Source organism: Patiria miniata, unplaced genomic scaffold (assembly GCF_015706575.1).
Source record: "Patiria miniata isolate m_02_andy unplaced genomic scaffold, ASM1570657v1 HiC_scaffold_20, whole genome shotgun sequence".
NCBI lineage: Eukaryota > Metazoa > Echinodermata > Asteroidea > Valvatida > Asterinidae > Patiria > Patiria miniata.
Genome location: NW_024037059.1, coordinates 41540882 through 41564848, shown reverse-complemented (window position 1 = coordinate 41564848; position 23967 = coordinate 41540882). Strand labels below are relative to the sequence as shown.

Below are 23967 nucleotides of genomic sequence, written 5' to 3'. Positions count from 1 at the left end.
GTCAAATTATTTAAAATGGATTTGAGCAATGTATAAATTGGTACGTTTATTATTTACATATTACAGATTTATTAGCTTGTGCGTATATGTCAGCCATGTGCAAATAGCAACATGTGGAAGAATAATTACTTGTGGTAATTCCCACTTTCAAGATTTCATTGCATGGATTCGATTATCTATTATGTTGTTAACATGATGATGTGACCACTACGATATTGCATTAAAGGACATATGTCATGTAATTTTTAATGTAATCCTTGGAAATTCACCTTTGTATCCCATTCAGCTTCTTTGTAAGTTTCGTTGCCTGTTTGGTTTTTATGCTAATGCAAATGTCCATATTCATGAGCAAAAGTGTGGGGGAAAATGTTGCAACCTGACGCCACAAAGTATTTTCTTACAAAATTGGAAATGTCAAGTGTTGCAGCCATTTCAGCACAAAAAGTTGCCAGATATTTGGATTTTTTTTCAGTCGTAAATTCTCTTTTCCGTGTTGATTCGTTGTTGTGATAGTACAAGGCAGTAATTAGTGAGCGCAGTTTTCTCACAGATATTTTCAATGAGCAATTTTTTGGGTTCACTGTTTGAACAGAAAACCCCTAAACTGAACAGTGTCTTCCTGAAATGAAATTGCAACAACAGCGCCCTCAGTTGACCGGAAAAGCACGGAATATTTTAGATGTTTAAAAAATTGCACTTGTCAATAAAATTAACCACAAAGCGATATCAAATAGTTTTTATACATTTAAGAGGGGTTCTTTTTTATACTTCATTAGACCTACTTTGTGTTAGACGGACCTAGGCATTATGACAACCTGTGCGCCATCCTTCCTGAACTCGAGAGAACTTGATCATCTTGTAACCTTGGCAACGAAAAGCAAAACTGGATCGTCAAGGATCAATTCAAGAGGAATCATTTGAAGACAAGTGTAAATAACGAGGCTTAACTATAGCTGCCCTCGGAAAGTTAACCAAAAACCGTTGATATTTTTAGATGTACAAAATAAAAGTTTCGTTTAAATTAGGAAGAGTACCAATATAAACACCTTGTCTAAACTAGGCCTAAATACGTATTATCGCACGGGGTGAGCTGTGTACAGTACATTGAAAATGTGATTACAATTAAACTTTTAGAGGTTGTATCACCTGGTTACAACGCACTTTGATGGAACTCTTACTGTAACTTCTCAGATATACGATTTGACAAATGTATTCTGATTCCAATTAATTATTTTACTATACATCACTTGATAATTCTGTGTAATAAAATGCCTTTCAACGTTCTAAATTAGTAACATTGAATCAGATTAATGGTTTTTATATAATGTATATTATCAATTGTGAAAAGATTATATGTTTCAACATAAAAATAACTGCGCAAGTACCGCATGTTCTGAGTGAAATAATGGGTCGATCGATCTATATAGACCGGTCATCAATTAGTTTATACAATGGCCTTTGCCTACTATAATGGAATAGGTCTACATACATCCACTTTGAAATTATCCATCTGAGTATCAATGCAAAAGTGAAATTGATCTACCAAAATCTACCGCTCTCTTGGAACGATACATGATATTTATACGTGACTTACGTGTGATAAGAGGCTATAATATGTAACTAATTACCTACCAATTATATTTTGCTTCGTTGGCAATAAATTACAGTTCGGTTTACGATTGCCTGCGCATACTAATCTATGAAAAACGAAATACCAGTTTCGAGCAACCTAGTTAAATTTATCAAACAATGCGGCCTGGTTTGTCTTTATTTTTTTTTCCTTCTCTGTCGCTCTGAAAAAATCGTTTTCCCAAAAAAAACCCCAATGAATTACTTAGACAAACCATACCGTGGTTTTCTGAACTGGCAAACACTATTAAAACTGAACAGTGTCTTCCTGAAATGAAATTGCAACAACAGCGCCCTCAGTTGACCGGAAAAGCACGGAATATTTTAGATGTTTAAAAAATTGCACTTGTCAATAAAATTAACCACAAAGCGATATCAAATAGTTTTTATACATTTAAGAGGGGTTTCTTTTTTATACTTCATTAGACCTACTTTGTGTTAGACGGACCAAGGTATTATGACAACCTGTGCGCCATCCTCCCTGAACTCGAGGGAAAGTGATCATCTTTGAACCTTGGCAACGAAAAGCAAAACTGGATCGTCAAGGATCAATTCAAGAGGAATCATTTGAAGACAAGCGTGAATAGATGCCCTCGGATAGTTAACCGAAAACCTTTGATATTAGATGTCAATACAAAATTACAGTTTCGTTTAAATTAAGAAGAGTACCCATAAACACCTAGTCTTTTAATTAACTATGTAGTAAGGCCTACATTATGTATCATCGCATGGGTTGAACTACTTTTGTAGGTTGTATTACCTGATTATCGGCTGAGCCTTCGAGCTTTAAATACCAATACAGTCAAGTGACATTTTGATAAAATTCATTTGTAGCTTCTTATATGTAGATTTGTAGTTTTCAAGCTTTTTCATTAATTATTGGTTTTACCACCAAACACGATATTTCCGTGTGATAAAAGGCTATTTTCCCTTTCTAAATTGGTAAGATTGAACCGTCCCGATTAAAGGTTTTCATACGATGTTCAATAACAAATTTATAACTTAAACAAAAACGTAAAATATTACAACAAAATATCTGCATAAATACGGACATTCAGCGTAAAATAGTATTACGGGCATACGGGCGAACAGACCGATATGGGCCGACCATCAATTAGGGTATACATATCAAAGGTATTCATATCACCTTTAAAATTAATATCTATCTGAGTATAGATGTACAAATGAAACTAATCTATACAATTTACGCGTTCTTGAGATGATACATGACATTTCTCAAATTAGGTTTTGCCCTTCAGTTTTGCCCTTCAGATTGAACTGTCCCGATTAAAGGATTTCATACGATGTTCAATAACAAATTTATAACTCACAACAAAAACGTAAAGTATTACAACATAAAAATATCTGCATAAATACGGAACGGAACATTTCTGTGTAGTAGGCCTGAGGGGCTATTTTATTAATATGTTTCTATCTAATTAACATTTTATTTCCTCCAAGCAAAAAATAAAGTGATACCTTTAAAAAAAATGCTAGAACGTACCTTGATTTAGGCCTACAATTACCTGAACGAAATACCCGATCAACTTAACTGTGAATTATAAGCTCCCACCATTCTCAATGTATTCATGCAATTATGCTCAGGTTGTTCCTTTTTTCCATCGTGAGCTGGAAAACGGTCCGCCCTCAAAATATGATAGATTTATGTTTCCTTTTTTCCGGGAAAAGTAAAGTGTTCTCCTGAACCCCACTACTATATATTTCAAAAATACAAGTATGAAAGATTTAGGTTGTACACCTTCATAAAACTAAATTAAGCTGTAAGCCTACTTCGAATAGTATTTTTCAAGGAAAAAAAACAAAAACAAATGAGAACTGTATTTTCTGTTGAAATATTTGTCTCGCTCAACATATTTCTGTAGTTACAGCCGCAGTTATTTCATACAGGTGCCGTGACGAAATTCTCAATTATCATCAAGCTCCGGGCGAATGATGGAACTCTTCCAATCAGCCTCATCCAAGACGAGGTACGTCTGTGCAAAGGGGGAAAAAAAAAAAAAAAACGTGCGTTATGTTTTCCCAACAGATTATGCTGACAAAGCGTAAACATTAATTTTTACGACACTTTCGTGGACCATACCAATCCACTCTCAAGACAAGTCAAGTTGCTGGAGGTCAAGATTATTTCCATCCAGCTAAGCTTTGCAAATAGGCGAACTTAAGCAATGCAACCTAAACTATAACCCGCCCAAATATGCACCAATTTCCACCCATATACGCTTACGCCTTTACCTGACACCCCTTTGAAACAGGTGTTCCAGATTTTGGTTTCTGACATGACAGGTATTTTAATATTTTGTTGGCTACACTACAACACTTTAACTTTAACCCATCCAACCATCTAGCAACTCCAGACACTCTTTTTCACCCATAATAGCTCGTGTCTTTTTCATGATCAAAATGATTGATCTCACGTGTTCTCTCTTGTTGTCGGTCATTCTTTTAAGGATGAGTGTCAGATCAGAGAAAGTCGGTCTGCTCTTCGGATCCTTATCCCAGCATCGCTGCATCAGAGTGTATCTGTAGGCATAACATACTGGTGTTAATGAAGCTTTAGCGAAACAATGGCAATAGGGAATGAACAGTAGGAAGTCTGCATGGTGATATTTAGGCCTACTATTCAGTTTGGGAGGTTGATGCATGCAGGGCCGTACCTGCACACCCCCCCCCCCAAAAAAACAAATTGCGAAATATGACTCAAGAACGCATCTCAATTGGACAGTAGGTTAGGCCATGGGCGTCGCGAGGGGGGGGGGGCAAGGGGGGCACTTGCCCCCACCCCCCACCACCCCTGGAAAAGCAAAAAAAAAAAAAAAAAAAAAAAGGAAGAAAAAAAAAAGAAAGAAAGAAAGAAAAAGAGGCGCGAAGACAAAGTGGTGTAAATTTAATGAGTTGGGGGAAGGGGGCAAAATGTCCCTGCCCCCCTCTAAAAACTGATAAATCGAGAATGTGTTGAGAAATACAAGCATTTTTTGGCAAAAACAAATGTTTGCCCCCCTCTAGAAAAAATCCTGGCGACGCCCATGGGTTAGGCTCTGATATAAACTATTCTGCTATTGAATTATTTTGTTAGGGTATTTACATTTCCTCGTCACAGTTGCTCGGCTTTGCCATGCGGTATCTTTCCCTCAACTTGCCCGCCAATGACTTAGTTTCAATGGACGGGTAGGGTGTGCCACCTAAAAACAGAAAAATCCACCAACAATTACTAGATGGACACTGGTCTTAATGGCTGAGCATGCTATACGTTTTGACCATTCGCAGTGGAAAGTATTGTGCGATTTCAAAGATAGCTTACACCACAAATTTAAAATCCCAGATAAAAAATCCCAGAAGCTTACACAACTTTTAGTCTGCATTTTAATCTACACTTATCAACAAAGAGTGAAATAAAATTTCAAGAAATAGACTCAGTTTTGAACTTCATGTATATTTATATGATTTTGAATACTGGCATTTCATTATAAGTACATGAGGTTTGGAACTTAATGCATAGTGAAGCAGGTTTGTCATACAGTAAAACAATCAACAGTGATCTTACCCAAAGACGCAATCTCCCACAGGAGTATTCCGAAGGACCATCTAATACATTTTAATAAAATAAAGAAAAATATTACACTAGTTTTAATTTTGATGAACATAGCAAACCAATGCAAATGTGAGTGATACTGTAAGTTTGTGAATCTTTTTACACTTTTGGTTGTTTATCTTTATTTTCCCGTTTAACGTGGTATCAATCACACAATTCCTCAGTTATTATTTTTGCCACTTCATAAACTTTGATCAAAATTATACAAAAAATTGGTGTAAGACAAGTTTTGATTGCACGACTTACACATCGCTCTGCGTTGTGTAAGTTTGATACATCATAGATTCAATGGAGAGCCATCGGGTGGGTACACGCTTCTGTTAGAAGAAGAAGAAATTGTCAAATAACAATTGAGTAAAGGTAATCCATCAATCAGATCATTTTTATGGGGCAGCAGGCAGTACATGGTGCTTTGAAAATAGGTAATCCTGCCTTGATATGGCCAGATGACTATACGTTTACCAGCAAAACGCGTGGTGTCAGCTTCAAGTAGAACACGTGCTTTGTAATGATGCCTTGGTTTACTTTCCAGGGTCACGCATCATTGCGCATCATTGTCTTGAAAACTAAAATTGTAATCAGTGAAGAATACCGGCAACAACGCCATCAAGGTGTCATCTGAAAGCTCTTAGCTTTTACTTTATTACTAAAGCCCATTGAATGTTCAGTACAGGATAGTGCGGCCATATAAACCCTTTACAGGATTTTCGTTTTTTGGAAACACCCTGTATAACCGAACATAACACAAATGAAACAAATAATAATTATATTATATGAACTTACAGTTACAAAAACAAGAGTGAACAATTTCTTTTTAAACAAAAAGCTATAAGAATGAGTAACTTAAAAACCTTTCCTCATTCTGATAAACTATAGCCGAAGGCTGCCTTCTAAAGAACCAACAGAAGATTCCGAGTGATTTGAACCATAATTACGAAAAGGCACCTTTGAAGTCTGAACATAAACGTCCTCCCCTCGGGAAAGTCCAAAATCAGACACTTTGGCAGTCAGGTTTTCTCCAAGCAAGACGTTCCTTGCAGCTAAATCTCGGTGAATAACCTGCCAATAGATAACACTTCAAGCTGTAAGTTTGTAAAAGTAATGGCGAGACACACAGCCGCTCACTATAACAAAAATGCTTTTCGAAAACTTCAAGTAATTGTATTCTGTCGTAAGGTTTTCGGAGCCTTCCTTTTCTTGTCCCTATGTCCCTATACACAGTTGACACTGTATTGACACTTAACCCGTTGAACCCTAGACAGTTGACACTTATATTTAGATAAATACAACTTCTTTTGAAAAGCCATTGTCGGTCAATTAACTGTCTAGCTTAAGGGTAATCATACAATCCGACGATTGGTTAATTGCGATCACCTTAAGTTCGACGATTTATAATTTTGATGATATTTTACTGAAATAAAACACACGTAGTCCAACTGTTAGTCTCTGTGTCTCTCAATAATATCCCCTAAAACCTGCCACCCTCTAACTATATAGCTTTAAAAACCGAGAAAGGAACATTATACTGAGGTCTCACCCCTGATATGGCTAGATGTTTCATTCCCTTGGCAACATCGAAGGCAATCTTCACCAGCTGGTCTGGGGACAAGGCTTCGTCATCCGTGGCTGACTGAGAGCGAGCCGTGCGCAGGTAGCTGCGCAGATCACCATTTGGCAGATACTCAAGTGCCACTAATAATAAATCTTTGGAGAATAAAAATGCGAAATGAAGATACCATTCGTTCCGTGAAAATTTGATGTATTTACTCATTTACTTTTTCATTGATACCTATCCCCCTCCCGTCATTAAACCCAGTATAGACTACACTGCAAAACATGTGTTTAGCAATTAACCACTTTTGAAAACACTTTTGTTTACATCAGTTTGTACACATATTTAAATTACCTCACGAAATAAAGATCAGCCCATCCTTGGAAAATTTCATATCAAAACTTAAGACACACTTGTTTAATGCTTTCAGAAGCGCATAGAGACCTTTTTTGTGCATATTGCGCTATATCAATCAATCAATCAATCAACATTTATTTCCATAATGCCAAAGAGAAAACAAGACAATAAGAATTGTTTCTTATTATTATTATTATGTTGAAACACTAAGCATGTTTTAAGTAAGGATGTACAGTGTTTAGCGATTTATTGTTGTTTAGGAATTGAACACATAATGTTTAGCTTCTAAACATGTTCAGAGCTCAGTTTGCAATGTGTTTCAATGCTAAACACAGTTTTTAGAGTGTATCTTTCCTCGTCCGCGTTACATTTTGCATGATGTACCTTGATGGTGACACGCCCCCAGAAGGGAGACAACATTTGGATGATAGCCGATAGAGGACATGGTTCTGAATTCCTCCATGAAGTCAGCCCTCTCCTCTGGTGTGGCATTACCTGAGAAACGAGGGGCACGACGAAAGCATTACTCAAATTAAGAAGTGATTTTTTTTATCTGCAAAGAAATACCTAAACCTCGCCCTCAGGGACCTGCCAATAGTTACTTGTAATAATTTTGTAAAAAGGTAAATAAACAAACGTCGATTCTCGAAAATCTAAATTTTAAGTTGCCTTGTTTTTTAAAGAGATACCTTTTTGAAAAAAAAAATTAGTAATGACACGTTGAAGAAGTAAAAAAGATGAAGATGTTATACAGTCTTTCTTAAGCATTGATTATTTTAAATTAATGCGAAAGTCGCCGTAACATAATGGTATACCTTTGAGTATCTTGATGGCTGACTTGGTCATTTTCCCGCCTTTTTTCACGGCTCCAGCCCGGACTTCCCCAAAGTCTCCCCTGCCGAGTACCCGATCCTCCACCACTAGATTGGACCAGGCAATCTCCCACTTAGCCGCCCATGATGGCAGGCCGACATCCTCGTAGACCGTGGACGACATACCTTCTATCCTCACTTCGTATGTAGTTTCATCATTCTGATTTTACAATAGGAAGACGACATGGATGTGTCACTAATATCACTATTAATCACTAGATATCACTACTTAAAAACCAACTGTTGGTTGGCTAAGACTGATTATTGCTATGGTAAAGTGGTGTATACTGGGGTGCGCGTTATGGGGAGGGAGCAGCATGGGCCACTTGCTCGATGCCTGTCTGCCCCCCCCCCCTCTCGTGCTCCCCCCCCCCCCCTCGTGCCCCCCCCCCCCTCTAGTTTCGGGGAAGGCAAAAATAAGCTTTTTAGTTTTCAAAACCTATTGAGGACCCTTAAAGAAAACAAGGCCTCCGATGAGTGCCCCTTTCGCAAAGTCGATCCTACAAGACGCAACCGACACATGCGGTTGATTAGCGCCACTACTTTTTTTTCTCGAAATGCTGCATTATATTCAGGTCCCGTTTGTATTTTTATAGAGAGTTATTAGGCCCTATTTCTCTGCAACTAAAGAAAGATATCAGAATAATCATTGGACATGCCTACCATGGGTATATCCTGGGCTGACCTGTCGTCACGACGCTGCATCCGATTCCTTGCGCAGTATATTATGATGACGGCTACAACCGCTACGACCACCAATGTGACCACAACACTGACCACGGCTACGATGACTTCATTGCCGGATTCGCCATTCACTTACAAATAAGAAAACAGGACGTATGTTAGCAACTGTCATCTTAAAATAGAAAACATGTAACTTGTTAACAAATTAATATCATTAGCTTTCCCCTGCGATACATCAAAATGTTAAATGCACTGAGTATTAAACAACCTGGGTCGGGCCGGTTTGGACAACCTCGCCCTTTTCATTTGCATTGAGAAATTACTTTCAAAAAATAAGTTCGTGCATTAAACTTGTAGTCCATCATTTGCAGCTATCCGAAAAGTAACTGGCGTAATTATTGTTGAAAATTATTGTCGCACAGGAAAAATCTTGCCACAGCTGTTTCGTACAAAGCGCAGAAAGTTATTTTTTGCGAATAGCAAACACTCGCACTGCGTATATTATCACAAGTTAACACGATAATCTGAACTCCGGCGAATTTCGCAGCGAACGTTTCGTGACGTCTGATTCGCTTCGTTTTCTTTAACGTGAAATATGAACCGGCGTGGAAACTGATGGTGAACAATCTGACGTCATTGCAACAAAATAATACAGGAACTAATCTACCTGCAGAAAAACTCAAACAAATTAAACTAAGTAATGTGAACAAACACACCAACAAAGAAAAGACTTTTAAAAGGTGCAAAAAGGGAGCTGTGTCAAAGGAAAAGATTTTATTATAGAGATTATGACTTCTCAGATTTGTAATCTTACTGGTACTGGTCGTAAGCGGCTTTGCTGCTGTTGTTGTTTGAATAGTGGTCGGGTTTTGCATCGTCGTTACAGACTCTGTAGTGGGGTCTGGAGTTGCAAAGAGAAAATACAAGAAATACCTTATTATAAGAAACCAATATGTGGGAAATTTCACGGGGCAGGTCCGTTCATGTTACGTGGAAATGTAACGCTGTTGGGTCATCAACATTTTTATTAAGAAGCTTAAAATCATATCTTGGTGTTTTTCCGGGAACCTAAAACTTCATGAGCTTGCTCCAGAGGGTTCGATTCCCGCTCAGGTGCACATGTAGTTGGGGGCGTCTTATTCGCTACCTGTTTTCCACAGGTTTTCCAACTTGAAGAGATTATTTTCCTGGGGTTTTCAACTTCTAAAGGTAACATTTCCGGAATGTCTTCTCTCTACAAGTTCCCACAGGTTTGCGAGCTACAGTGCCATGGGGGCGTCTGAGGAGTCATCGATTTTATATTGGAAATGAATAATTTTAAGAAAGCAAGGAATCGAACCCATGACCTGCCACTAAGATGTCTTCCAATCAACCCAGGTTTGTTGCTAAATGTTCCTTGCAGAGCAAAGACAGGGGATGGAATTTCTGCTGGTCCCAGAGGGCCAGCCTAATGCCGCTTCTTGCAAAAAAAACCCAAGTGAGTGAGTGACTGAGTGTCACAGTGGCCAAGACTGGCTGTAGGCTGGCGAAGACAGCCTGGCAGTGCTATCGTATAGGATTACCACTTATAATGTGGACCATTGTGTAGCCCAGATGCAAAACTTGCAGTAAATAGCCATTCTGAATCAATGGAATATAATTGTGTACGCCCTGTACGGTCTGGTGTCCTCTTGATACCTATCTCACTGACTGGCACTTGTTTCTTAGACTGGTCTCGGACCAGTTTACTTGGCTTGTCTAGTCTTTTTCTTTCTTTTCCACGTGTTTGCTATTCTAATGTGCTTACCTTCTATGATGCCCGTGTAGTTGCAGATTGGAAGCATGTTGGGCTGCCAGCCTCCTCCTGCTTGACAAGTGACTTCTGCTTCACCAATAATTCTGTGCAACGGCAGGCAGAGGTAACTGACACTTGCTCCAGCTGGCAGAGCCTCAACGAACGAGCTAAAGGAGTTCTTGACAAAACCAGGATGGAAGCAGTCTGATCCTGGAACAGGATCTGTGGATGAAAAAAACATTGGGATTTTTGATTAAATACAATTATAAGGTTATGACTTATAGGGAAACAGACCTGCGTACAACGAGGTCAAATTGTCTCATCTACAAAGGAACTTATATCGTTAAGAAGCAGAACAAATAGCGGTTTTTTTTTTACGGGGAAAGGAAACCTTAGAGGGGTAGCGCAAAGAGGTGGTAACAAAGTTGCGTAAGGATGGTAACGTGTGATTAATGGATTGTTTAGTTCGACAAGACAGCAGCATCCTTGTAAATTATCCAGTTAACAATGTTCGAAAACTCCTGGATTTTCAAAATAAGTGACTGTAGCGTATGCAAACCTTGGAATTCATAGACTTGCATCTTGAACTCTCCACCGCAGGTAGTGCTGCTGTCTCCGGTGCAGGGAGACGAACAGTTCCCTACGCCTTCAGTACTTCCATACTGAAACGGGTCCGAGAGGGCGCCCCCACAGAAGCACATTTTCCCTGCCTCCAAGGCGTAATATCGAAGGTTTCTCCTCCTACAAAGATCCCGGCAGAGGTCGATAGTCATCATATCCATACTTTCGCAATACCGATGCTCTATTCCACAGGACGCATAGCACACGTCGCTGGCATCCTCACATGTTATCAGGTCTGATAATGCCCGTTGGTGAGTGTCGAAATAACAGCCATGGTTGATATCTGCATAAAGAGTGGGAAATGGTAATTTCATAATAACTTGCTCCCGAATCACAGTGCAGTGGACATGTTTTTGTGGTCAGATGTCAGTAAGCAGTGCTTGTTTTATGGTCACATCCATGTGTTGTGATCTTGGGGGACGGGGTGACATTTTTCCTCCGGAGGACGCCAATAGTTTTACAGGTCTCGGTCCCCCTCCCATGTAATTTATTATACTAGTACGCTGCATTTTCTACAAATTGTGGGTTAGTTCTAAGTACTGTTTGTAAATGCGGGGAAGTGACATAAAGGCGCATGCGTTGGTGCTTACATTCATGTATGAGCGGATCCGCCTGTAGTCAGATAGGGTCCAGCCCCCGCCCTTACCCCACCCTTTACCCCACCCCTACCCCACCCCTACCCATTACCCCACCCACGCGTTCAAGTTTCTCAACCTGTTGCCCGGCATTAATGTTCACAAGAAATCGCCGCTCCGTAACCCCTAAACAAGAAGTGGGCAAGACTTATGTGAAATAATGTCACACAGATTGGTCGATTTGAGAACATTTCAATCAATGCAATATTTGCACCGTTTACTCACCCGTTGGGTCCTGACATAATCCTCCAAACAAGACGCAAACCAGCACCGCTACCACAGAGTAAAGATATAGATGGACTTTCATCTTCATGCCTTGGATACGTTCTACGTGGTTACTGATGTCAGCACTCGTACTACGATTGATACAGATTGATCACTACAAGATAGCGATGTTGCCAAGATTTATGTTTTTATAAAAACACCAAAGTTGTTGCTCATACGATTGCGTTTATTAATATACAGTTTACTTCCTCGATCATGGCGTCATGGTTTTTTGAAAAGAGTCAGTCAGCCGTGAAGTGCAGGTTTATTACAATTCACCTGTGCACCACTTTGTTCAGAGAACGCGCATGCGTACTGGGTGATTTCATGACCTGGGTCGTTTCAAATATGACGACGTACGGCACCGTCCCGCACCCGTTCATCAGTAGAGGAAAATCACATAAATTCCTATACAAGTTACAGACAAAACTCATGCAAAGTTATAAGAACACAAAAGATGAATTTTACAATAATATTATGAGTTCAGAATGTCCAATTTTGAAAACCATTCTGAATAAAAAAGAGATTTTAAAGAAAAAAAAATACCGATCTTTACTTAAAAAGATTTTCACAGCCCGCATAAGGCCTACAACGCCGTAAATCAATCTAGTTTCAAATCCATTCCCCGAATATTCTTGGGAAACAAATGAAGTACACTGCCATGTGCATAAAGACTAGTTGAAAATAATGATATCATTTTCTAGTTATGTATTGTATTAAATAACAAGTGTTTTCTGAATTTTTGCAAGTTTTCATTAAAAAATGCTGTTATACACTCAGTGTTATCCGAGAGCTTGCGAGAACATTTTCACAAGCTTATTAATTGGGCTTTTATATCCTAGATTTTGATAGTGATACATGCAGAACTTCATTAAAATATTGGTCCTGCCATTTTGGTTTCCTGGGATTTTTTTACTCGCCCTGCAGTGCAGACGTCTTAACCACTCGACCACCGAGCTTGCCACGCCGGGGTCGGCAAAGGGCTAAACCCAATATAAACTTTACATCTCCCCAATATAAAACAGGGAAAAAATATGTGAAATGGGCCTGTCTCTATATCATACATTTTTTTTCAACAGAGGCCCGAAAACACATGGGGTGAATTGAGATGGATTTCGAGGAGGAGGAGGTGATACCTACAGACGGGTCCTACGTTGTGGAGCGACTTGGTTTCAGCATGAAATACCCCAACGGAAAGACTATATTTGAGGGGAAGTAAGTGGGTTTTGACAATGCCGAATTGTTTATATTTTAAAATATCAATTAATAAAAGGCATTATACTGTCTTGAGCAAATTCTGAGGCCGGCGGAGTATTAACAGATGTGATTCGAAGGTTATTGAAGTACCCTTACACATTGATACAATATAGTGTAACTTCTGAACATTGGAGAGTTTGTAATTTTTTTCCAGAAAGTCAAAGTTTAGTTACAATCCGATGCAAAACTTCAACCGGCCGTTTGAGGCTTTGATTCCTTTTGGTATAGGCCTAACGTTTTGAAAAAAGGCAGTTGATATTTAGCCGGAGACGGCAAACCTGTAGTAAACGTTAGCTTGCCGGATATGCACTGTACATGCGCAGTTACTGTTTTTTGTACTTTGACATTTTCCGGTGACAAATTTTAGTCTGGCTCCATGCCAACATTATCGTTGTAACTTCGTAGTCACAAGATGAAAATCAGACCATTTTACAATTTCGGATTTTATTTCCCATTAAAAAAAAACTCCAGAGCCACAAATATGAAAAAGAAAATGTAATACTCTGCAATAAAATGTTTGAGACATGTTAGAATAATAAAAGAAGAATATTTTTTATTTTGGGGGGGATGGGGGAGAAACCTTAAAAGTTTCGCCAGCGGGGATCTAACCCGTATCTTCCTGCTCATGAGATCCGTTGGTTATCCACTAGGCCAAAGGTGCTACACAACCGTTGGTGGTAATTTAATATATCTTATAATTCTGCCCTATCTTAGAGAGTACAGCGCCCTCTGTTGATAGGGATTGCCACCAGCAAAATATCCACTATCTTTAGAAAATCGTGCAAAACAAGCGTTACTGTGTAAATAGTATAGGTTTTAGTTATATCGTTCAAACGTTACATTTCTACAATCTCAAACTCTTAGATTTAAAGAAAGTAATGTCCCTAATGAATTTGTAATGTTTTGTTTTAACGATAAAACTTCTTATTGCGATTTCGGGCGTCTGCAAACCTCTGATTTTTTTCTTCATTTTGTGCACAAAATGAACCCGCCCTGAGGAGAGCCGAATTTATTGTCTGGCAGCCAATATTAGATTGTTTTTGTGAAGAAATAATTCAGTAACTAAACGTCGGTGGCTTTTTGCGATTGATGTCTCATTTAAAAGTAAATAACTACCGTAATATTAGGACATTATTTTCTGGGGAAATAGCAATTGAAAGAGCTTTCGAGGTGAAACTCGAAAATAGCATGGGAAATATACATCAGTAAGTATTATATTTTATAACTGCTTCAATAAACGGGATTTTTCAACTGTTTGTAACCAGAAATGTTCGTTACAGCCCCCTCATTCAGTCAAAAACAATTATGGCCTATTATAGGCACAAACAAATTTGTCTTTACGTTTGTCCGTTGTACATGTACATCCAGCCAAGCGCGTCATACACAAGCGCACTTTATCGGACATCGATCACGGTTGTCATTGGCGGTCAAAGCATCAAGGGGCGGGGTTTAATGGAACGGTCAAGAAAATTGAAAGGGAGGAGGGGAAATATCAAGTAATGGACTTTATCTCCCATTTTAAACAACCTTCGTAAAATTAGACCTTTATTTATTTTCCCTATAGTTATCATAGAGAAAGGAAAACTGAATGTTTATCAATTTTATTGTAATTTACTGTCGGTAGATTTGTTGAAGCGTATAAGTGGTCTGGGTTCTGCGATTTTTCGACAAGCACCAGGAAAAGATAGAGGCTATATTGCATCATTTACACATAGCATCCATTTTCGTCTCCAGTCACCCAATATTTCTTTACAACAAAGACGCGTCATATGGACCCAATTACCTATTACTATTGCAACTAAAAACGTATAGCTCAGAAAAAAAAAATCCAAAACATGCTTTCTGGCTGGTTTGACGGTTCCATGATATTGTTTAAGACTCACGTGATCACAGGCAGCCAATCAAAAGATTCCATTTTGTTTCTTAAACTTCGAACTCGGCCAACATTATACGATTATTGAAATCTTTGAGTCAGTTAGCTTATGGTCAGGGATTATTAATGAAACATTATAAAACCCAAATCCACTTGATGCCATTGTTCCATCCCCAGAAGATTGTTTTCGGGGTATTGTTTTTGAGCCAAAATGAAGAGTGCACAAATGAATACCCATTTTAGTCTGAACTTTTAGTGGGCGGGACGTCCATTTGGAGAAAAAAAATAGCGAAATAAGCCCCAAAGCAGAGTCATTTATCAAGACTTTTTGCAGTAGATGAACACTCGAGTTAAGAATTACATCGGCACTTGGGTGAGGTGTCCAAATGCGAAAAATAAAAGTGAAATTATCGGAATCGGTTATTTATCTTACGGGCGAAGTCCCCACTTTCTAATGTCATGGCTCCGCCCAAGAGGGTCAGCAAAATGGTATCAGTGGTTTTGAACCTTCGAGTCATCAAGTGATCCTGAGAGGGAAAGATTCCCATATCTGGCCATCAATTGTCACCCTGTGCACAGACCGTATGAGACTGGTCTGAACATTTCCGAGTGTTTTCTCAGTAAATACTTCAATATTTTCCCTGCTAAATCTGACTTTTTGGGACATATTATCACTTTCTGATGGCTAATAGGTCACTGAAGGGGAAAAATAGTGATGGCCATATATGGGAATCTTTCCCCTGAGAATTTCAAAGAGTGTACCCAAAAATGTATATGCCCCCCCCCCCCCACACACACACAAGCGGTGGAGGGGTTCATGTTTAATTATTATGACTTACGTAACTTTATCTTTAGGCCTACCTTATGGTTGAAGGATTTCAAATGGGAAGAATTCCATACATGGACATCACTATTTTTTTTTACCTGCAGTGACCTTTCAGTCATCAGAAGGCGAAAACATGTCCTACACAAAGTCAAATTTAGCAGGGAAAATATTGAAGCATTTACTGGGAAAAAACCCGGAATTTTTCAGCTCAGTCTCATAGGGTTTGTGCACAGGGTGTCAAGTGATGTCCAGGTATGGAACTCTTTCCTTTCAAATATGTTTTTAAACTGGATTTGATGTTTAAAAAGCTAATATTATACCTTTTTCGTGATTTCGACGTCACATCAGATTCCGCTCCGGGTATTCCCGAGTATATTCCAAATCGCTGTGTGCTCTATAGATCATCTGCTGGTTTACATACGGGATATCAATTCATAATGTATCCGAAATATCGGAGAATTGTATTCCATAAGGATTTTAGTAGAAGGTCTTACGGCAAATTTCCCCTGAAATTGTTCTATGCGACGTCTTCAAGTTCACTATAAGATTCTCCCGATATGAGATCATCACTGCGAAAACTCTGCACTGGTAAAAGCAACTCATCGTCTGAACTATGTTTCTGCTAAAGGGGCCTCAGACCGCGGAGAATGCACCAAACCACCAACACACTCCTCGTGAAAACACACCGGACTGCACGTTTCCTTTAGACGAGCAACTAAAGAATTCAGGAGTTTTCATCTTGCCCGTGATTAAACAATTACGAATCCACGGTTTTTCATTTTCCTTGCATTACTTCTGAGCTTGATTACGTAAGATCTTCGCATACGCCCTTTCTGTAAATTTATAACCATGCTACGAATGCATGCCTTTGTAAGATTCCTTCTCGGCGCAATGCGCAACGAGAATTCTTAATTACGAATCCACACTTTCTCGTGTATTCTCCTTAACTTAGTATGTAGCTTTATCTTTCATTTATTGTTGAAGGAATTCAAATACGCGTTTAAACTGTGTTTCAACAATGTAATTAGAATAAATTACCAGCATGAAAAAATGGCGCTTCATTGTACCATTTCGTGATTTTTTTTAATATTAATAACAACAGGTACATTATTTATAGCGCTTTTAACTTAGATCAAAGCGCTTTACATTATTATTATCCCTGATCCAGTGACGCACCCACTTTTTTTAAAGTCCCACAATTTGACCTGCGTGATAATTATGTGGCCTATTTTCGAGTAGTATAATAGGGTGTAACCCCAAAACCCCAATTTTTTTGCGGCAAAAAAATTTGGGCATGATCAGGACAGTGGCGCACCCAGGATTTGGCTGGGGGGTCACATTTTTTTTTTAGAGCAGCCCAAAATTTTTGCCCGAAAAATTGGGGTTTTGTGGGACTTCTTGACATACTAAGTTAAGGAGAATACACCAGAATGTGTGGATTCGTAATTAAGAATTCTCGTCCCGCATTGCGCCGAGAAGGAATTCTTACAAAGGCATGCATTCGTGTAGCATGGTTAAAATTTACATAAAAGGGCGGATCTTACGTAATCAAGCTCAGAAGTAATGCGGCTAAAGCTTTCGTCAACGCAGTTAATATGATTCCCAACCTAGGCAGCAATTGCTTATGTTAATCCCCGAAAATGACCTGATTCGCATGACTAAGTCATACATTTTAAATACAGATTAGCTAGGCCTATAACGCCGGAAGGTCTTTTTGCGATGAGGTGTTTTTTAATAATTGAATTGTGACTCGAATTCATCAAATTGTGGGATCTGTCACTCAAAGGCCAAAAAAAAAAGTCTCCGGTTTCTGGTATGCGCGCGCGTCGCCGCAGCCATGCGCGTCGGCAAAATGAAAAAGTTTTTTTTTCAATACAAGATGATGTCTCAAAACCGCCAAACTCACTGGTTTGACTGGAATCCTGCTGCTGCACAATTTTAACGTGTTTTAAGATGGGGTTATGATCGAGAATAAGCTTTATGTGGCCTCTCTGGACTCCCATATATTTGCACTAAGTTTAGTCGGGCACCATTTGCAGTCATCAGCCGACATTTGAAGCCAAAAAAAAAAAAAAAACAGGTAAAAAAAAAAAAAAAAAAAGCGTCGCCGCACCACTTTTGGGGCAAGCTCCATACCAGAAACCGGAGACTTTTTTTTTGGCCTAATAAGGGGAATGAGAAATATGCCCACTGTCTTACAGACAGTATATAGGCCCACTCATGTTTAAATTGTGTAATTGTCAATATCAATTTTTGGACAAAAGATTTTTTTTCTAAATAAAGACTAGAGTGTGAGCATGTATTCAGAAAACACTTGTTATTTATCACAAGCCAGTCTTAAAGTCTTGCAGGGCATTGGGATTGTGTTTTGAAAGTTTCATTGGCACAATGATCAGGGGTAATAATAATCTAAAGATCCCACAATTTGATGAATTCGAATCACAATTCAATTATCAAAAAAACATGTCGAAAACATCTTCGGGTTTCTCCTTTATTGTGAATACTACCTCATCGCAAAAAGACCTTCCGGTGTTATAGGCCTAGCTAATCTGTATTTAAAATGTATGACTTAGTCATGCGAATCAGGTCATTTTCGGGGATTAACATAAGCAATTGCTACCTAGATTGGGAATCATAACTGCGTTGACGAAAGTTTCAGCCGCACATCCCCGCATCACGCTAAGCACGACTGACTGACTGACTTGGTTTTTCAAGCCGGAATTCGATCGCAAACCGACAGCTCTTCGTCCACCTCTGCCTGTATTGTCATCATGTCTCCTGTTACCGCCTGCCTGATGGCCCTGCTGACGGTGGGGTTCCTCGTGGCCAAGCAAGACGCCTCGGTGCTCCAAGAGGTACAAGCTGACGCCTTGGCGGTGGAAGAAGCCGAACGTGGCACGAGTGGTAATGTATCGCTAAACCCAGTCATTTTACTCCAACATCTTAAGCAGAATATCTGGGGGGGGGGGGGTATACACACGGACTTCCACACTGCAGCGTCTCAAGAGCAAAATAGAATAGTGGCTCGTTTTAAATCCTTTCAAGTTCTCTTTCTGGAAGGGGGATTTCAAAATGTGGCGATTTTAAAACTCGGGGCGGCTCTATTTTGTTTTTTTACGATGGGCGATGGGCACAGGAGAAATAATTTGGAAGCAGACATATCACCTTACATTTATTTAGTAAAGAGGCAGATTTTTTTTTTTCAAAGTAACTTTATGTAAACTGTTATTCATAAATGCAGTTAACCCATTCCTATTAGTCGGGAGCCCGTGGATGGCTTTTAACCGCTGATGAAACACTGGAGCCCACATGATGTGTGTTTGCTCCCACCACACATCTCCAAGGTTTCCCATAAAGAGTATGATTGTATTATTTCTGCCATTAAAAATTACTTTTCCCGGCTACTTTAAAACGTTTATCATTCAAATTCACCGTTTCTAGTATTCTAATTCGTCCAGGAGCATCGCTTAAGTGCAATTCTAATGTTTATTTTAGTCTTTTGTAAGACAGTTTCAATTCAGTTCAAGCAAATTCAAACAATGAGCACACGTTTTCGTGCCGGAGTATTCGATTTCGTCTCGCCTACGCCAAACCTTGTTATTCAGAAATCAAATTCGTCTAATTGATTTATATAAGACGAATTCGATCTCCAAATGCCATTCGGCAACAGCTGAGACGAATATTCTCGACCCGGTGACTAAAGAGGGTGACTGAACTTCGACATTGAACGGTAAATGACTAAATTTGAATGAGAAGTCTTTTAAAATAGCCGGAAAAACCTATAGATAATACATTGCCAGGGCTAAAATACCAGTGGTGGCAAGAACTTTTGTTGTGTTCATACATTGTAATTTGTTTAAAGGTATATGCAGAGATAAAAACCAAACTGATTAACCTAATTATTATGAAATACCTTACTTGACTGTAAGTGATTTTAATCACTAACAATGTCTCAATTTTCCTGTGCAATCATGACACCTGGTGTGCTGTCAGTTTCAAGAAAAGTGGATTTTTTTTGTAACAAAAACTAGACAACAAGAACAGCATTTGTTCTTGGTTTTTCCAACATCTATGAACAAAACAAAACTGCAAACAGGTCGGTGTAACAATAATAAATACTAACCCCCAAATCCACCCATTTATAACATTTATAATAACATGTCAGCAAAAGCAAATGTTGAACCTTCAAACAAATTATGCAGCTTTGGGAGTTTCACGACTCTCTTAATTAATGCCTCAATACGCCAAAGATTACTTTACCTTCTAATTAATAAATATGACGACGTATGTCCATTGTAATGGTATTTTAATTAGATATTAATTTGAGATCCATGAGCTTAATAATATGCATAATTCAATTAAGAATATGTATTGCAAGGTTATAAATTCATTAATATTCAAATGCTTCGAATATGACACAGATGTTTGTTATCACTCATAATTATGTATTATTCGGCAGATCCACCTTAATTAGATTATAAGGGGCAGAGAACTAATTCAACAAATATACGGAAGGGAACAATGAGATATATACGCAAATGAAAATTACATGAAGACGACACAGCAATACAAATTAAAGATATAGTCCATCATTTGTAATTTGTGCATTTTTTTCGTTTCTTTTAAAGCAACAAAAGTGTTCAAAATCTAATGAAGGATACTGAACAACTAACCTGATGAAGTTTCAGCTCAGCCTCAGATATATTCCGAGAAAAACAACGTTCTAGGATCTTAATTTCAAATCAAAAGTTGCTGAATCATGTTTTGAATTGTTTTGAATTGCAGCTATACGCGATGTTGCGCACTGATCCGACAAATTATAGCAACCGGGGGCGCCTGTGCGTCGTGCCAATGCTTGCGCGCGCTGCGCCGAATAACAAAACGAACTACTAATTTAAATTTTCCTACGGTGCGTCTTAAGACGCACCGTTGGAAAGGCCTTCTTTCGTTGATTACTTCAAAATGACAGCTTGCCAGAAATAATAATTTCACAGAGAGTTTACTCCACCTACTATCTTTCAACCAAGTATGTTTTTCAACAATAATTACGCCAGTTACTTTTCATTTGGCTGCAAATGATGGACTACAGCTTTAAGAGTCAGATGAACGAGCTAATGAAATGTTGCGCGTAATACGCGGGTCTTCATCAGAGCAAATCATGTAAACTCTTGGGAGGTTGAAATATCACGCCCTTTGTCAACATTCGTCACGCAAGGTTACCGTACAATTCGGGAGAGAGTGCAATAATATTCTTTGCTGAATAATTTTTACGAATATGAATGTCATAGTTTGATATTGGTACTGTCAATAAAAGCGTCAACGGAGAGGAAGCGACGGTAAGAAACCCTTGTTCCTTTGCGTCGCACCGTTAAAGCGGCGACACGGTATGCGCTTTATTCACGTGTCGGCCATATTAAATTGAAAGCGAGGTAAAATCTTCATTTGTGGAACTTGCGAGAAGAAATGAAAGTCATGAAATAAAGTTAATTACAAATTAATACCAGTCTGCTCTGATGAATAATTTAAAATCTGTCATTAAACAGACCCCTACAGTTTTAAGCCACATTTAAAAAAAAATGGTAGTGAGGCTTGAATATATAAAAAGTCTGGTACCGCCCCATTCAACGTTTCACAATTTATAAAATACAGTCAGGGAACACGCCCAAAAATGGCTTCGTCGTGAATAAGGTCCATGCCGCCATATACAGTAAGCGACTGTAATAAAGAAAAGTTCGTTGGTATAAACTATAGTTTTATCACCGTGGGTTCCATCTTTTTGGTGAAGAGTTAACTGTGGTCAGAATATATTAACGAAATCTTTTCATTATTAGTTTTTATTTCTTTGTTATGTTAACTTTGTCTAAAATGTACAACAGTGTCGGATAAGATTAGGCAGTTGACCCAAAATCTTGAGACGTGCGCAAACAACCAAGACGTGGACTGCTTCTTGGCTTACTGCGACGATGATATCCGAATGATGCCGATCAAGAGCCAAACACACATTGGAAAAACAGGTACGTTTTAGGTCAATAAATGGCATTAAAACTGAAAACTACTCAATTCCATCTTATGAAACTGTAATTTAACCCTATAAGGGCCGGGGGACGAAATGCCCCCCCCCCAACTTTTTTCTGCGATTGCCTTGAATAAAACAATTTGTGACCCAAGCCTCGAGCCTTGCGCATCTTTTGATACCAAAAACATAAAATTCGGACCACGGGTTGCCACGCAGCGAAAAAAAATTCGGCGTTACGACACAGACCAGAATTACCATTCGTGCATATGAATAATTAATTAGCCATAATTCCAAATCCCTTTGACCTATAGTCATGAAATGTCTTGGATATTCATGAATAGTTGTTCTCCGCATTTACCGAGGATCATAATTTGTCGCCTCTCGATCTTGGGGGGGGGGGTCCCCGGCTGAGATTGGTCAAAATAACCCGGCCCTTTTAGGGTTAATGTCATTATGAAAAGGGCCTGCCTCTGTGTTATCATTTCAACAGAGACCCGCAAACACATGTGGTGGATTAAGTTGGATGTCGTCACGACCTACACTGTGAAGGAGATCATACCTACAGACGGATCTTACGTAGTGGAATGGATTGAGATCTCCATGGTATACCCCAACGGAACTACCGTCTATGACGGAAAGTAAGTGGGCTTCACCCAGCACGATATGGGACAGAGGGGTACCCCCCCCCCCCAATATTCCTATGCCCTATACACACTCTAGACTATTTGTTACCCAACACATCCCCCTAGATATCACAAAAGAATCCCTGAGATTCTGGTAACACAATGACCAACACAAAAGAGGGGGGGGGGGGAGGGGTCCCACTGTCGACGTAGTAGGTTGCGACACTGTCGGATTTACATGTTTTAAAAATATTCATCAGGCCTTATACTGTCTTAAAGCGCGCATACTGAGTTCGGGGTAACAATGTCACGTGTCGTCTTTTTGGGGGTGGTGGATATTATCAGACGTGATTCGAAAGTTATCGAAGTACCGGACACATTGATATCAAACCATAGAGCTGTTTGTGGTAGATATGGATATCAGCATAATGAATCAGACTCAAAATTAATTGAGCTAATAGGCCTTTTGCGTCTTCACTTTAAACTTGTTTAACGTTTAAAACATTTTTAAACGCGTCAAAACGTTTGTTTCAAAAAACGTTATTGTACTCGTACTACATGTACTAGATTTTAGTGTACAGTTCCAATTTTACATGTTTAAAAATCTCTATTTTTCACATTTAGATGTGCTAAACCCTGGCTCTTCAAAAAATATTTTTGTTTTCTCCCAACGAATTTCCTAAAGGCTGGAATTTTTAAACACACTTTTTTCTCTTGGCCGTAAAAAGTGCCATGGCTGCAATGATGACAATTTCAGCCTGTTGTATACACCATTTAGATTCTGAAGTTAACTTTGACATGTTTCTCTTTCTTCGACTTTTTATTGACAGGGGAGTGAATGTTTGGAAGAAGGTCAACGACGACTACAAGATTTACATTGACATCGTTAATGACAACTAACACAGTGCAAATTTTAAAAAAAAACCGGAATAAACTTGAAGTCTTTAAAATGGTGCGTGAGTGAAAGAAACGGATTGAGCAAAAGTAATAAGTACTGAATTATGACTAATTTCTGAATTCATAAATTACTGAGGGTGTGTACTGATACAACCAAGACTAAGTAATACTGTCGAAATTCGAGTTTTAAATAAGTGGTGATGGGTCAAACATATTAAAGGTAAAGAAGTAAATATTGTAGATCTATTGTTTTTGAAATACAATTGGAATGAAATACCTGCATAAAATTGACATACAGGATATCAATTCATAATGTATCCGAAATATATCCGAAATATATCCGAAATACGGCAAATTTCCCCTGAAATTGTTCTATGCGACGTCTTCACTATAAGATTCTCCCGATATGAGACCATCACTGCGAAAACTCTGCACTGGTAAAAGCAACTCATCGTCTGAACTATGTTTCTGCTCAAG

At 38.8% G+C, this 23967-nt stretch overlaps 2 protein-coding genes across 2 annotated transcripts; one reads left to right on the top strand and one right to left on the bottom strand.

The window, feature by feature from the left end:
• Nucleotides 1–2485: 2485 nt before the first annotated feature.
• Nucleotides 2486–16700, bottom strand: LOC119728134 (angiopoietin-1 receptor-like). The gene is made up of 15 exons (XM_038200209.1): nt 16275–16700; nt 11960–12113; nt 11038–11382; nt 10491–10700; nt 9519–9605; nt 8684–8835; nt 7964–8180; nt 7533–7643; nt 6777–6943; nt 6185–6298; nt 5486–5556; nt 5192–5232; nt 4733–4829; nt 4065–4170; nt 2486–3623 (listed from the first exon to the last, which is right to left on the bottom strand). Exons 2-15 carry the CDS (start codon nt 12045–12047, stop codon nt 3555–3557), a joined length of 1875 nt encoding a protein of 624 aa, XP_038056137.1. The 5' UTR covers nt 12048–12113; nt 16275–16700; the 3' UTR covers nt 2486–3554.
• Nucleotides 16701–18568: 1868 nt separating this feature from the next.
• Nucleotides 18569–23507, top strand: LOC119727115. The gene is made up of 4 exons (XM_038198978.1): nt 18569–18858; nt 21831–21968; nt 22461–22608; nt 23424–23507. The coding sequence occupies exons 1-4, from the start codon at nt 18726–18728 to the stop codon at nt 23491–23493; spliced, it is 489 nt and encodes a 162-aa protein (XP_038054906.1). The 5' UTR covers nt 18569–18725; the 3' UTR covers nt 23494–23507.
• Nucleotides 23508–23967: the final 460 nt, after the last annotated feature.

Coding starts and splice junctions, on each gene's coding strand:
- LOC119728134 (XM_038200209.1), bottom strand. CDS start 12,047: ATGAAGATGAAAGTCCATCTATATCTTTACTCTGTGGTAGCGGTGCTG. Junction 9,606..10,490: donor CTACACGGGCATCATAGAAG/GTAAGCACATTA, acceptor TTGCAACTCCAG/ACCCCACTACAGAGTCTGTA. Junction 5,557..6,184: donor TTTATGTTCAGACTTCAAAG/GTGCCTTTTCGT, acceptor TTCTTCTAACAG/AAGCGTGTACCCACCCGATG.
- LOC119727115 (XM_038198978.1), top strand. CDS start 18,726: ATGTCTCCTGTTACCGCCTGCCTGATGGCCCTGCTGACGGTGGGGTTC. Junction 21,969..22,460: donor AACACACATTGGAAAAACAG/GTACGTTTTAGG, acceptor TCATTTCAACAG/AGACCCGCAAACACATGTGG. Junction 22,609..23,423: donor ACTACCGTCTATGACGGAAA/GTAAGTGGGCTT, acceptor TTTTATTGACAG/GGGAGTGAATGTTTGGAAGA.